Source organism: Protopterus annectens, chromosome 3.part1, assembly GCF_019279795.1.
Source record: "Protopterus annectens isolate FY-2018-M chromosome 3.part1, PAN1.0, whole genome shotgun sequence".
NCBI lineage: Eukaryota > Metazoa > Chordata > Ceratodontiformes > Protopteridae > Protopterus > Protopterus annectens.
In genome coordinates this window covers 732887406-732903422 of record NC_056732.1, presented here as the reverse complement: position 1 = coordinate 732903422, position 16017 = coordinate 732887406, and the positions used below count along the sequence as shown (strand labels likewise).

Here is a 16017-nt window from a genome sequence, read left to right as displayed (position 1 = left end):
CTCAAGGATTTAATCCTAACTTCTAGCTACTGTCTATGTGGAGATTGATTGGCTTCCCTTTGCATGTGCTGGTTTTCACCAGAGCACCATTTTCCTCCAAAAATGATGGTTAGTAGGCTACTTTAAACTCTCCACATACATCATGGCTGGAATTGTGGCTGAAAAGGTTTTCAGGCCTAGTTCACATATGATTTCCAACAACCATATCAGCACATATATGTATGAAATTAAATCTTTGTAATGCACAGAAAAGACAATTTACAGTATTCTCTACAAACACCAAATATATCTTAAAATGGGGGGATGCAAGTTTCCCACATTCCCCTGCAGTGGACAAGTCCATGTGCCTCCCAAACTCATATAATCAACATTGAGGTTGTATTTAGCTTGGAATAAATTCTGCTCAGGACACACAATGGCATATGTACCCGTCTCACACAACAGGTATTTCTCTAGCCTTCAAGTGCTCTGCATTAAACACACACTGGCATTACACTATCCTCCTGACCACAGTATTATCCCAAACAAACACATAGTCTTATGGCAACATTTATACAAACAAAACACACACACACACACACACACACACACACACACACACACACACACACACACACACACACACACACACACACACATATGCATAAACATGCACATACATATGCAAAAACCCCATCACATACTGTATGTGCATCTAATGTACACACTGCTATTCTTCTGCACACACACACACACACACACACACACACACACAATTAAATGCATAAGCTCATAACCATACTCACCCAACCACTCAATCTAGTCAGCATGTTTATATTCTTTTTCACACTTCCACTGGGCACACTGTACCATTCATGGAGAATATCACTAACACACACACATATCAAGTGTTCCAAACACTCAACCAACATTCTCACAATCACACACTCACCAGCGTCAACACACACACACACATACTCATTCTGCATGCTTTTAAAAAGTCACTGCAAAAGATAAAACTTGAATAACACCATATACTTGACCACTCACTCACATCACCAACCACTACCTGCAAAACCCCCACCACATACTGTATGCGCATCTAATGTACACACTGCTATTCTCCTACACACACACACACACACACACACACACACACACACACACACACACACACACACACAGCACTTTGCATACACATAGATGCAAGTGCTTATAAGCACAGACATACATATACACACTTACATCTGCCATACACATCCCCAGTGACATGGACATATATATACGCACTTACATCTGCCATACACATCCCCAGTGACATTGTGCTACACAGCACTGCATCACTATAGTAGATCTAACAGCTGTTTTATATGGTAAGAAATAGTTACTATGTAGGACAGAAGTCAGAACCACTACAATGGGGAGTGGAGTGAATGCATGTACACTTTTGATGAGCATGCATACATAATCAGTATGGGTACTTAACGAGGATACACCTTCAGAAAATGGGCATCAACAAGCTGGTCAGTGTTACGATAAATGGCAATATTCCAAACAACACTCCATAAGGACCGGTATAAGTATTCAAGTATGACATGTAAAAACACACAAATTAGTTATGAACTGGTCATTTTTAATTGATTTAGTTGGAAGGATACATTTTCTTAAATTAAAATCAGTTTTAATTAGATTTTTATTGTAAGAAACACTTGGGTACCATATTAGAAACACCAATAGTAATAATTTTATACGTGTGGAAGAAATTTATTTGGAGAAGAGATCGCCAGTGATCCCCTTGGAACATTTTTTATAGGTGGGCATTAAGATGGTTTATGGGTCCATACCCTGAAATTGATATGTTATCACAATATACAGATAGATATTTGACATTCTTCTTACCATTTATACTTCAGTATTTTTTTAATTATCTGGGTGACTGCACTAATGATAGATTTTGATTATTAAATATCATCCAAGATAAAGATAGCTGTTATTTATAAATAGTTCATTTAATGAAGATGCAGAAATTCTTGTTACCCCACTTAACCAAAAGTGCATTTTCGTGAATTACAGTTTCACGAATACCGGTTCACTGAACTGGACATTAAAAGAAATTCAACATTGCAGCACCGAAGCATGCTACAGTGGGGATAAGGGAATATACATGTTTCCTCACTGTAGTGCTATCTCGGAGTTAGTATATATATAAGTAGGAGGGGTGCAGGGGGATTGCCCCCCTGCAAAACTGTGTTTGTAGTGTTTTTTTTATGTCCAGTTCGGTGAACTGGGATTTGCAAAAGTGCATTTTCGATTTAGTGCACTTTTGCTGAAGTGGGGTAGTACTTCTGTTATTCGGAAAAACAAGCTTTCAATTAACAGAAGTGGACCCATGTGTGTGTGTGTATATATATATATATATATATACATATATATATATATATATATATATATATATATATATATATATATATATATATACGCACATATATACATACATACACACATATGTATGTGAGTGTGTGGGGTCTATATTGAAATATCGAACGCTGAAAACATCAAATGATGTTTCATCGACACATTTTCAGTGAAAGCTGAAAATGTCGAAACCACAGAACAGCGATTTCTTTCCTAGGGAATCGCTGTTCTAACCCAAAAAAAAAAAAAACATTGAACACTTCCAAACACAAACACACATATTCTAGCCCTAATTGTACCCCCCCAAACCAGTAAATAACTAAATACACATATGCACCTTACCCAACCATACATCTAATGGAAAAAAAACAGTAAACATTTTAAAACATATTCACTTACCTTAACCCGCACCCTAACCCTAAGGTCAGTAACTCTCGCACATTTACATAAACAGTTCCAAACACAAACACACTTACCTTAATCCTAATTTTACCCCCCCCCCCCAAAACAAAAGTAAACAGCTGAAAACACATACACGTGTAACTCAACCATACATCTAATGCAAAATAAAAAAACAGTAAACACTTTCATACATATGCACTTACATTAACCCGCAACCTAACCCTAAGGTCAGTAACTGTTGCACATTCACGCTCGGGAGCTATACCAGACAAGGAACCACACTACACTGCAAAACACAGCAAAGCAACGAAGCGGTCAAGCGACTTCTTTCCCAGTGAAATAATTTGCTGAACAGCTGCTTCACTGTTTTGCCTGTTTGCTATATATGTGTCAATGAAAACGCATTCGACAAAATGCATTTTTGTCATTCTAATAGGAACCCAGTATGTGTATGTATGTATTTATGCTAACATCTGAAATCTAAATCTCAAGTGTGACTGAAAGCAAAAAGTTTGCAGCATATCTTGAATCCTACTTTTAGATTGAGCCAGTCACTCCCACACACCCTAGTCTTGCGGTGGTGGTGCTGCGGTAGCATTGTTGCCTCACAGTAAGACACTGTCCTGTTCGATTCCCAGCTAAAGTGTCTTCTTTGTGGAGACATGCATGAATGGGCGGACCTTCGTTGAAGGTTGTACGTCAGGGCTGGCAACTCGGTACATAAAAATCTGCTGCCAATCATTAGCAGACCGGAGTTCCGCTGTGGCGACCCCTAACCGGGAAAAGCCGAAAGATACAACAACAACAACTCCCACACACCCTAGTAAGGGCCTTGCTCTCTACATCCTTTTACTTAATGAAAAAAAAGTAACTTTTTTCACATAAACACAAATGCAAAACATCATTCACACCAAGTATATATACCAAATAAGTCCAATCTAATATACTAGTTCTATTTTTTTTGCATCTTCAAAAGAACATATATATATTTAATTTTCTACTAGCTCAGAGAATGAAATATGAAGTTGTTTACCTAAACGTAGTCAAAAATCAGATTATTATTTTGAATTTTATTTGAAAAAGAATAAGACCTTGTAAGATAATCAGAATAAGAAATCCTTGTAACTCCTACATATACAAGTTGTAAAAAGTTCTACTTACCCCAGTTAATACTTCGGTAAAACACACAAATTCTACCACAAACTGTCTGGAGCAAGTGTAACAGAAGGCTGATATATTTCTATGGTAATGGGCTGTCCTAGAGTTCCACAAAATGTATTTATTACATATCCCTTGAGGGTATTTTAATAGGCGCAAGAAATCCTAAACCATCCAGTCAAATAACTTTGCTAAGCTGTATTATATCCAGTTTACTAAATTCTCATCTAAATATAACTTTGGCATTTATTAGTGGAAAATTGATCTGAAAGATATATGAGTGGACCAGAAGTGTGATAGTTCTATAAAGAAAGCTTAATATGCTATGGCTATGTAAACCTATAAATATCTATATCCAGAATATGTCCATGCTGATTTTGGGACAAAATAGTAAAGTTATGTATACTCCAGAAAAGAAACCATTTTCTTTTAATTACACAAAAATGTTAATGATATCCTACTGGTCATAAAGAAATGATAGGTAGATAGCTAGATAGACAGGGTCTATATTATAATCTCGAACTAAAACAAGTTGAATGTTGTAATATCAAACCCTAAAGTCCGAAAGTTGAAAATAGCGAAGCCACGGCCCATCAACTTTTTTCTCAAGGAAATAAATTGGTAGGCCGTTTTCAGGGCTTTGCTATTTCCTTCACTGTGGTGCGATCTCGGAGTTGGTATATTTAAGTATGGGGATGTGGGGGGGCACAGCCTCCCCACTTTAGTTTAAGTTTAAGGTTAATTTGTTTTTGTTCTGTCATGGAACTCTGATTTTTTCCCTGGGAAAAATCGCTGTTCTGTGTTTTCGGTTTTGTTGGGTTTCGGACCTCAGGGTTTGATATTACAACAATTAAACTTTTGTAAGTTCGACATTGTGATATAGACCCAGATAGATAGGTAGTCAAGACAGATAGAGAGATTAAAAATCTCTGTATAAAACTGTGTATTAATCCACCCAAAAAATTAATATTCATATGGTGCAAACAAATAATATCAGATACAGAATGTTATTTTATTTTTTCATGGAATGATAAATAGGTATGCTCTCTATCTCTTTCTGTAAGACAACAGTTATGTGAAGATATAGCAATTAGAAAACCATCTGTAATTTTCTTTTTTTTCCAAAAACAAAGACAGTACAGCCGAACAGCTTTAGATCTTAATTGTGATTTATTTCTGCACCCAAAACTTTATTAATATAATTATACTTGCAATCCAAAGTGGTAGTTCTGTGGTCATCAGGTAGTGAAGTCGGCCCTTTGCTAGTAGACTTTGAGTTGAGAATTGACAGAGTGAAACAATTATTCTAATAAAGCAAACATTAGTGTCAGAAGATGCAGTGAATTCATTGCCCTTCTGATTTGGTAATATGATGTATTTGTCTAAAAAGGCTGGCTTTAAAATAACATTAACTACCATGACTATGAAAAAAATAATAAGTCACTGAAAATCACTGCAATTGCCATGGTACATGATTTTGGAATCCATTTAATCTGAAAATTAATTAAACTACTAGTTCTGTGATCAGGGTGGCCACAGTGGTGCAGCGGTTAGCACTGTCACTTCACAGCAAGAGGTTCTCCGGTTTGATCCTCGGCTGGGGTGCCTTCTGTGCAGAGTCTGCATGTCCTCCCTGTGGTCACGTGGGTTTCCTCCGGGTGCTCCGGTTTCCTCCCACATCCCAAAGACAATGCTGTAGGTGGATTGGACACTCTAAATTGGCCCTAGGCATGAGTGTCTGCATGTGTGTGCCTTCTGTGGAAGGTTGGCTGTCGGGCTGGCAACTTGACACCGTAAAAAACTCCACTGCTAATCATGAGCAGACAGGTGATCCGCTGTGGCGACCCCTAAATGGGAAAAGCCGAAAGAAGACTAGTTCTGTGATTAGTGGGGCCTTCTGATTAATGTGTAGCTAAGCTGGGTAATCATTTATATGTGAGATTTTAGGGGAATGGAATGTGTTTGTGGTGAGTAATATGTCTTGTGCTTGATATTACATGCATGTGTACATTCAGCAGTCTTACATATTTGGTATTAAATGTATTTGTGCACCAAAAAGTCTTATATTACATAGTTGACATTACCTATATTTGTCCACTGAGACCTTTTATGTTAACCCATAGGTGGATGATGTTTGAACCTTCAGGCTTCAGTTGTCTGAGGTTCAACTCACCAACAATCGGAGTTCCTCCATAGGAAATCAGTGTTGATGAGTTCTGCCAGCAACAATGCCCTTTACAGGGGAATTTCCCCCTTCTTCACGTTGGTGTGACTGTGAAGTCGGTATATATAAGTTTGGGGGTGTGGGGGCTTGTCCTCCCACATCAGGGGGCTACAGTGAGGCTTGTCGTCCTACAAAAAACACTTAAAAGTGTTTTTGGACATTTTTTTTGGCATATGCAGTTGAGAATTCCTATCCTTGGTACCTATAATTTCATCCATTCTTAATGGAAGCACCTGTATATATTTATCACATGCAGTTCATAGGTTCATACATTCATAGGTAAGTACTAGGCTATCTGCCTGAGGGCATCTATAAGCCTAGCCAAAATGTGTTGGCTTTCACTGCCCCCTTAGATTAGTTTCCTGTGCCTCGGTCCAGCAGAGCCATTAGTTCCCTGTGCCTCTGTCCAGCAGAGCCACTGCAGTGATCCCCGGGGTAAATATTCTGTTTCCCATCCACTTGTCAAGGTTTCTCTTGAAGAGTGTTAGTGAGGGGCTCTGCCTAATGTAGATTGGAATCCTGTTCCAAAGCATGGGGAGTCTCTGGGACAGGAATCTACCCCTCCAGCATGTCTTATTTATCGCTGTGGTGAGGTTTAGATCCCTAGAGCATGTGGCTCTTAGGGATTTGTTTTTTTTTAGGTGGTGCATGTCCATCAGTTCTGGGTTGGACATGGCTTTGTTTGTCAGGCAGAGATCACCTCTGAGTAAACGGTATGCAACTGTGTACAGCTGGAGTTTCTTCAGTCGGGCTGCATGGGGCATATGTTTGAGGCCAATAATCCTCTTGGTGAGGCACTTCTGTGGTCTTTCCAGCTGTTGCAGGTGTCTTGTAATGTACATCCCAAATGGGGCATTGTACTCTATGATGAGTCTGATGAGAGATGAGTAGAGGGACACAATAACCTTTTTTGTTCTAGATGCAAACCCTTTTGTGATTAGGTGGACCACATAGAAGGATTTTCTAACCACCTTGGCAATATGATTATCAAAGGAGAGATTACTATCTACTTGGGTCCCCAGATCCCTTATTACATATTACATTTTCTGTATTTAGGGGACTACCACGTATGTGGTAGTTCACAGGTACTTTGTTTTTTTCCAAATGGGATGACTATGCACTTTTTGTCATGATTTTGACACCAGGTATCAGCCTCAGTGAGACCCTTCTGGAGGATGTCTGTATCAGCTGGAGAGTCAATTATGACCCCCAGTTTGCAGTCGTCTGTGAACTTGGTAAGCCATAGTCCTCCTGTGCTTGCCTGTTCCTCTGCAAAGTATATACCGAACAGGAGAGGTCCCAGGACTGAGCCCTGGGGGATGCCACTTATAACTGGTTTAGAGTTGGACCTAGAGCCAGCAACTCTCACTGTGTGGATTCTATCCGTGAGCCAATTGGCAACCCATCTCGTGATGCAGGGGTTTAAGTTCAGGCTGGTGAGCTTGTCTATAATACCAGAATGGAGAATGGTGTTGAAAGCCTTTGCAAGGTCTAGGTAGGCTGTGTGGACCTCCTTTCCCTCGTCTAAAGCCTTGGTAACTGTCTCAAAGAAGTCCACCAGGTTTAGGAGGCATGATCTGCCCTTAACAAAGCCAAAATGGGTAGGGTCCAATGTTTGAAAGTTCCCAATATCTCTGTTAATGAATTCCATGATGATGCACTCCATAGCCTTGCAGACCAGGCTAGTCAGGCTTATAGGGTGATAGTTCCTGGGGTCCATTGTGGCTCCACCTTTGTGGAGTGGGATAACCGAGATCCCATGGAGGTGCAGGATGAGAGGAGAGGATGGTTCTGCTCAACCTGTTGGCTATGACATTGGACTTGCTAGGATGTTGATGTGGAGAGGGTCTCTTTCCGGGTGCCATTTGCTTGGACTGACCTGCCCAGAATGCCCCCCCCCCCTGGGAGGCATCCGTGGTCAAAGTGGCCGCCGAGGGAGGAAGAACAAGGGGTCGTCCTGATCCAAATTGGAGGACACTAGCCACCAGCGAAGGTCCCCAGCGTGTCTGTGATCCGATTGAGATGAGAGGAGAAGAGAAAGGACCACTGAGTTGAAAAAAAGCCACTGGAGGATTCAACCTGGAATCCTAGACTTCTCAGGTGAGCAGTCACCACTACTGCCACATTTGAACACACTGGGGGCTGTGTGTGGGCCAAAGGGCAGCGGCAGACTGAAAATGACTGCCTCTAGGCTGAGCAGCTGAGCCTCCTGTGTCTCTGATTGGTCTTGGATGTGATGATAATATGATATAGGGTCTAGGGCGAGCACATCAACACACCTTTCCAACAAATGGTTGGATGAGAACAATGAGTGACCATTCGGAACTTGGACTGACTACTTGACCCTAGTGTTGCTGTAGGTTAATGGGCCTCCCCCCGATCTTTGCTTTTTCAAGAATCTTGTCTTGAGTAAGTCCTATCTCGATCTGGTCTGGTGGGACCGGGGTCCGAATGACTCCTTTGCAGCAACTTTGAAATTTCTGAGCTTGACTGGGTGACTCCGTGGCGGGTCCAGGAGTCCAGGATTGGACTGGGGGGGAGTAAGGGATGGGGATGGAAAGGACCTGCATCGGTCCTGAACCCCCTGGGTGGTCCCTGACAGGCCCTTCAGGCCTTCTGCCTGCCGACGACGACCCCGCTCGGGCAGCACAGGGACTATGTCGGGCTGAAGAGAAAAGCTAAGAAAAGCTGAAGAGCTATGAGTCTCCAGTGTTCAGCGAGGGCCTCTGCCGCCTCTGGCCGATTCTCTCCCCCTTCCAGATGAATTTCCCTCCTCTGCCTCCTCCTTCAACTGAGAGGGAGAGGAGGGTAAGATTCTTCCTCACCTTCTTTCCTTCTCCTCCTTTTTTCTTGGGAGGGAAAGAAAGGCCTAAAGGGCCGTCATCATACCCCCCTCCTGTAGTCAGTGGGTCTTACACTCCTTACGTGTGTGGGTAGTGTGGAGGACCTCAGGAGGACAAGGGAGGAAAGAGGGGAAGGGCAAAAGCAAATGAAAAGATAACCAGGGCAGCCATTTGTCTCTTTCCTCTTTTAGAGGGAGACGGAGAGGAAGATAAAAGCTCCTCGAAAGAATGATTATTTTTGAGGAGGATTTGTTTTTTTTCTCCTCTCCTGGAGGACTCTGGATACACTGCATTATACACTGCACCCATTCCTGCAGATGTTTAGCATACACGACAATAGACGACGAGACGTTATGTGGTCACGTATGGACACCTTTGCACTTTTTTTCGCTGGAGGGTTTATGCTGTTTAGCTGCTGTGCTTTACACATATAGCTAAAAACAGATAACTAACTGTTGCTTTGTGCCACTCTATGGGTACATAGCCTGTAGAAAGGCTGTGTTTGAACAGTGTGTTTAGGTGAGGAGTTAGTTCATTTTGGAGCTCATGTAAGACACAGCCTGGGACACAGTCTGGTCCCATTGAAGCTGTATTTTTGGCTTTGGATAGGGCTGTTTTAACCTGTGTGTCGGTGATTGCTGGGGCACTACATTCTTCTGGTATGGTTATGGGCCCTTTAGGGGGTGAGAGGGGGGTGAAGTTTGCACTGAACCTGTCTGCCAGAATGTTGGCAATATCAGTCGGTTCAGTGTATTTTGTGCCAATCTGCACTAACTCAGAGCAGATCTGAGAGTGTCCACTTAGGTTCTTGACATAGCTAAAGAACGCTTTGTGGTTATCTTTGGAGTCCTTGGCAATTTTTCTTTCGAAGCTAGCCTTGGATGATTTTATGAGGGATCGTAGTTTCCTGATACCGATCAGGGATGTCTTTCCATCTTGGGATTTTACTCTTTTCTGCACTAGTTTCCTCCTTCTATTGTATAGCTTGTTTATGGCAGGGGTCCACCAGACTGGTTTCCTTTTCTTGGAGGAGTGAGTCTTGGTTTTGCTTGGGATAGCACGATCCATGCATTTTTGCAGGTGCTCATAGAGTGCCTTTGTAAGGGATTCAGCAGCTTGGACAGCGTTGTCCTTTAGCATGGCAGCTGTGAACCTTTCCACCTTGGTCTTAAGTAACGTGAAGTTTGCTTTTGAAAAGTTTTTCACAGTGGTTTCCTTGATTGGGGGTGGAGGTGGAATGTGGATATCCAGAGTGATTAGTCTATGGTCAGATCTAACCAGCGAGAGTTTGACCTCCGATGTGGAACACCGGCCGCTCATGTTGATGATGACCAGGTCCAATATGTTGTCACCTCTGGTAAGGGTGTTGACCAGTTGATCCATGGTGTTCGAGTTTATAAATTCTAGGAAGTGTTGGACAAGGGAGTTAGTACTTGAGAAGTTCTCTCAGTTAAAGTTTCGGTAATTGAAATCACCCAATATTAGGGCATTTGGTAGGACCTTCATATTTTCCAGTGTCTCCAGAAATGCGGAATGGGGATCCTGGGTCATGGTGGGTGATCTGTAGCAAGCTACAATTTGAATTGCAGTTTTGCTCATTGTTAGTTGCTCATGGATGATCTCTGAGGCATTGTGCTGTGCCACTAACCTGGAGGTATGGGTATCCTTGATGAATATGGATACACGCCCACCTTTTGTGTTTTGGTCTGGGTTCTGTGGCCAAAAAGTATGGTATGAGTTATAGCCTGGTAGTGCTGAGGTGCTCTTTGGAGTCTTAAAACCAGGTTTCTGTTACTGTACAGATATCAATGTTCTCCATACTGAGGAGTGCCTAGAGTGCATGCATTTTGAGGTTTAGACTTCTGGTGCTGAGTAGCATTACCCTCAGTTTTTGGTTACTTGTGCTGTTTACAGTGGTGGGTTTGTCTTTTTAGCCTTGCCTAAAAAAGGCACTATGGGGACGGCAAAAGCGTTGGCCAGTATTCGAAAGCCTAAGGGTGACAGGTGCAAGTCATCTCTTGTGAAGCAGTGTGGCTTATCGGGCATGTCCTCCCAGGTGGACAGATACTGGATCCCCTTTGAATGACACCAGAAACTTAGCCAATTGTTGAAACTGATAATTTTTTCTTTATACTGTGGCATCATTCTTGGTGAGGGCAGGATACTACTCAGGGTCAGGGTCATACCGGCCTGGGCTACATGATCAGAGAGCTCTTCCATGTCTCTTTTCATGTAGTCCAGGGAGGTACATCTCAGGTCATTTACACCAACATGGACAATGACAGAGTCATATTTGTACTTGTTCTGGAGTGACCTGAGTGCTTGTGTTATAGATCCTGGCACCCGACAGGCAGCTAACTGTAACCTTCTCCTTGTCCAGCCTAGTTAGTGGGACATCAGTGCGCCTGACTATAGAGTCACCTATTACTAGTGTGTTGGGTATGTTATTTATTATTAGTATTATAAATATAAAAATACGCTGTGGCGACCCCTAACCAGGAAAAGTGAAGAGAAGAACAGTATTATAAATATAAAAAGATGAAAAAATCACTATCAGTTTTAACATGATCTGAAGTAAACAAAAGAGAAGCTCAGAAGATCATGTCTGGATATAAATTACAGAGTGACAAGGCATGATGAGTAACAAATGACTAGAATGTTCTGCCAGGCACACTTAATAAACTAATCTGCCTTCATCTCCTGTTGGTTTGTAAATCCACAGGGTTAAAAACTGAACACAGATAATGTTAACTGCTGATAATAAATGTGGGTAGAAAATGTATTACCTTCTGTTTCCCTGACTTCACTTAACTGTTGGGGTGTATACAGTGTTCTGCTCTTTTTTTGGTATAACATTTTTTTGATTTATGTCTGGAACAATACAGAAAGTGTTGTTTTGCATAGACATGGTTAAGTAATTTGCTAGTAGAAAAGCATACTGTATTTAATCTCTGACTTCAGAAGAAATTAGCATTCTGAAGCATTGCATCGAGAATGCAAGGCGTTTGCTACAAATGAAAAATGCATCTAGGATACAAAACTTACCACTGTCAGTCTTGCTTCCACTGTTAAAACCATTGCCATTATAATCGACATCTCCTGGATTAGAAACACTAAACACTCTGTATCCCACTCCTGTCACAAATTGTGGGGCTTGCCAAACCCACACAACAGTGTCTCCAACGAGGACATTCAGAGAAGAGGGGCTCCAGGCATACCCTGTTCCATAAGCTGAAAGAAACAAAGCATAACACAATAGTCAAGTTTTATAAAAAATAGCAAAAAAAAAAAAAATCACATGCAACCACACCATCCTGCATGCACTCACTGCTTACATTTTTTTTCTGTAAAAATGTACTTTTGTGTAGACATTCAATTTCTTATACAGCTATGTTCTTAAAAAAGTTAGTATATGCATTAACCACATGCAAAATACCAGCTCCTTTGGACTGAGGTAATATTTTGCATGTGGTTCAGTTTATATGTTTTTTCATCTGTAATGTTTTAGTGGTTTATCTAATTTATCTGCAGCTTTTTAAATTAATGCACATACTAACTTTTTATTACATTTATTTGTGCATTGTTGTTGAGGGAAGTTTCATAAAGGTCTTTATATTTATCATGGAAGAAACCTAGTTTTAGTTTTAAATGTGTAATTAGTTAATTAATTAGTCAGGCAGTTAGGTTAGCCTAGTTATACTGCATCAATTGCTATGCTTGCACATTCTGATGAAGTCTTTATAACAAGACAAAAGCACTTAATGTGGATTTACTACTTCAATAAATAAGTGGACTTTTAGCTATCCATTTGTTTTTTCCAATCTATGAATCTACTTATTCCCATGGATGAAAGTCCTTGCACCCATTCATCCCTTGGGGAGAGAATTTAGTCATCCCGAAATGAGAGCCATCATTCATGAGATGGGAGGGGAGGAGTTCTGCATTATGCTCTGGTTTCCTTTGTGCATTCTAGGTCATTCTCAAAGGGTAGCTATGCAAAGACCTTAATAATGAATGCCCACTCCTTCACATCCAACATAATAAACTGAACCTGACCCTTGCAGACTGCACACTCCTTATGGTCCCTGGTCAACTAGGGAAAGCACTCATGTACACATACACTCATCCATTCCTTCCTACAAAGGGTGGTGAAATGGGGACAGCTTTATTATTCCTGTCCTTCCAACATCTGCTGCAATCACTGAGACGCTAAGCAAACTATGGTCACCTTGGTCATACTCAGCGATTTAGCCCTCTATGCTAGTGGAGCTTTTTCACTTCTTATTGTGCCATAATGTGACAATTTTACATTTGCAAACAAACATATGCACACATGCGTGCACAGACACGAAAATGTGGCATATCGATACTGTTTCTATTTCTATTAATAATGTCTGATGATATGTGTTTTAGTTGTGCTTAGCAAAGCACATGTAACCAGTGTTACACAGAATGTCTACAATTAAACTTATATCAGCTATAGAATGAGCAAACTAAGCTAATTTGTATTTGAGATGAGAACTTACTAATAGTCCATGGAATGACCTATGAAAGAATAAGATAAATGATAAATTGTGAAAATTACTGTTGTGAAACTTTTATTTCATGTTTACTAAACAGTTACAGGGGGAAGCTTTTCGGGACATACTGGACATGCTGCATGGTGTCGTCTGGGTAAGAATATCCTTTTCTGCCACAAAATTTAATTTATTAGTAATTTCTTCACAACATGTACTGCTGTCACAAAATTAAGGAAAGGCACAGTCAAAAATGAATAGTGTTGTGAGAAAAAATATAAAACAAATTATTATTTTTTTATTTTTTTCTTCAGCATCAGTGGGACACTCAAGGACTCCTTTCTTAGACTTCACTTAGTATTTCCTCTTACATCTGCCGGAAGTCTAGTAAATCAAGTAATAAACACTGCTAGGTATGACGGTTGCACAGTGTCTACCCATGAGATCTGCAGTCCATGAGGGCAAAAACTTGAGTAGACTGACAAAAGCACATGTAGATAAAAAAACGACTTAACTCACACTCCATCAATGATTACTTCTATTATCTACTGGTATATATTGTTTAATTTAGTTGTATAACTCTGTTACAAAGTCCCTCTATGCAGCATATGTTTCGGGTTAGTGTATACTTGTTTTTAAAAAAAATATTAATCTGTTTATCACTTATATTTTGTGAGCATTTTTATTTTTGTTGAATTATATGACTTGATTTTAAACTGGAAATTGGTTAAGGCAGTATTCAGTCAGTCTAATCAGGTTCCTTAGCTTGTTTTTCATGGAGCTAAGAAATTGCTTCCACCACTGGAAACTGTGGCTCATGCACAAAGTTGAGGTTATTTTATACCTGAACCCCATGATATAGAGCAATACAGTGCTAAATGCATCCCAAACAACCTATTTCTGACTAGCAGCTAGTGGAGGGACTGCGTGGAGGGGGGATGGGAGTGAGAGGTCCGTGTTAGCTCACCCATAATGGGGAGTGGAGGGCAGTGTGGCCTGCTGCACCAGTGACATCTGCAGCAGTACAGATCCACTGCACTGCTCACAGTAACAAGCTTAGCAAGTCCAGGTTAAACAGTGGTGCTCGGCTTGTTGTACATGTGCACCTCTTTAGTAAGCAGTGACTGTGCAACATGCAGTCCCTGGAGTAGGGAGTTAGAATAGCCCACAGGGTCAGCAGAGACAGCTGCATCCCAGTCTTACCACCAGAGGGGAACATGTGGGAGTCTGCAGAGAGACTTGCACCCCAGTCTTACCTCTAAAGGGGAGCATATATGTTAACTGGTCTCACTGTTCAGGAAGCAAATGGACTGGAGGATTACTACTTTGGCCATTGATACTGGATCCTCACCCCACTAGAACGACTGGGTGCAGGAAAGGGGAGCAATTGGGCCAATGATGTGGGTATTTCCCCCAGAATTAAGGTTACATTGATTTATTATTTAACAATTTCATTAATTTATTTTTTTATATGTTTTTGTGAAGTTTATTTTGAAACTACAAATTAGTTCTGCATTTGGTAAACCTACTTTACATACAACTAACTTTTATATATTTTTTTAAATATGATGTAGTTTTATTCATTTTCACCTACTTTTTTATTTTTAAATTGATATCAGATTACTTTCTAATCTTAAATGCATGTTCTGTAAATAAGAAATAGCTTACAATTGGTTTCATCAGTCTAAATCCTCTCATCTGCTACTTGAATCTCAGGATTTCCAAAGTAATTTCTGTGGTGAAAAATTAATTCCATTATTTATTTTGGCCTTCTCCACCTGAACTAGTATTATTTCAAAGCATACACTAAAAGATCCAGTCTGAAACTATGTATCGGCCTGAAACTTTCACTAGCAGAAAAAGATGCAGTGCATTGTGGCTATAGCTATTATTGCATATGGTTATGTTTTCCATAGAAGGAATTGACTAATTTAAAGCTTTGCTCATTAAGCTGTTAAAATGTGGTTTACACTGAAGATGTACAGTTCTTGTAAAAAAACTCTATGTTCAGAATGACTCTATTACTCTATTTAAAATCTATGTTCATTGTATTTATTTATTTTGTTTTCATTAATTGGTAAGTGGCTGATCCTTGTACCATTTTTTAGCTATGACCAGGGACAAGGTTTCTTTTCTGATATTATATTTTTTTAGACAAATTTAACAATGTTTTAACAAAGTTCATAACAAAACAATACATTCTCCTTTTTTTTAAATTTCTGTAAACTAGAAAGGTTGTGGCATCATAAAAGAGAGATGGCAATAAGAAAGTAGGGGTTATACATCTGGTTATGACAGTGAGGTAGGTGTTTACTTTGTATAATGCAGCTAATTTTTGATTAGCTTTTTTAACGGGTCCCTATTATTTAAGTGAATGCAATGAACTGCGAATGCTGTTTAGTCGAACGTCATTACGCGAAATGGCAAAATACCGAAAGCACAGAACAGCGATTGTTTTTTCCAATGGAAAAAAAATCAC

General features: G+C 40.2%; 1 protein-coding gene across 1 annotated transcript in view; it reads right to left on the bottom strand.

The window, feature by feature from the left end:
* PKHD1L1 (PKHD1 like 1) overlaps window positions 1-16017 on the bottom strand; it is a 1597738-nt gene that overhangs the window by 629085 nt on the left and 952636 nt on the right. The window contains exon 38 of the mRNA XM_044066249.1: window positions 12067-12252. Within this exon, the coding sequence (XP_043922184.1) occupies window positions 12067-12252 (186 nt within the window). The remainder of the gene's footprint in view (window positions 1-12066; window positions 12253-16017) is intronic.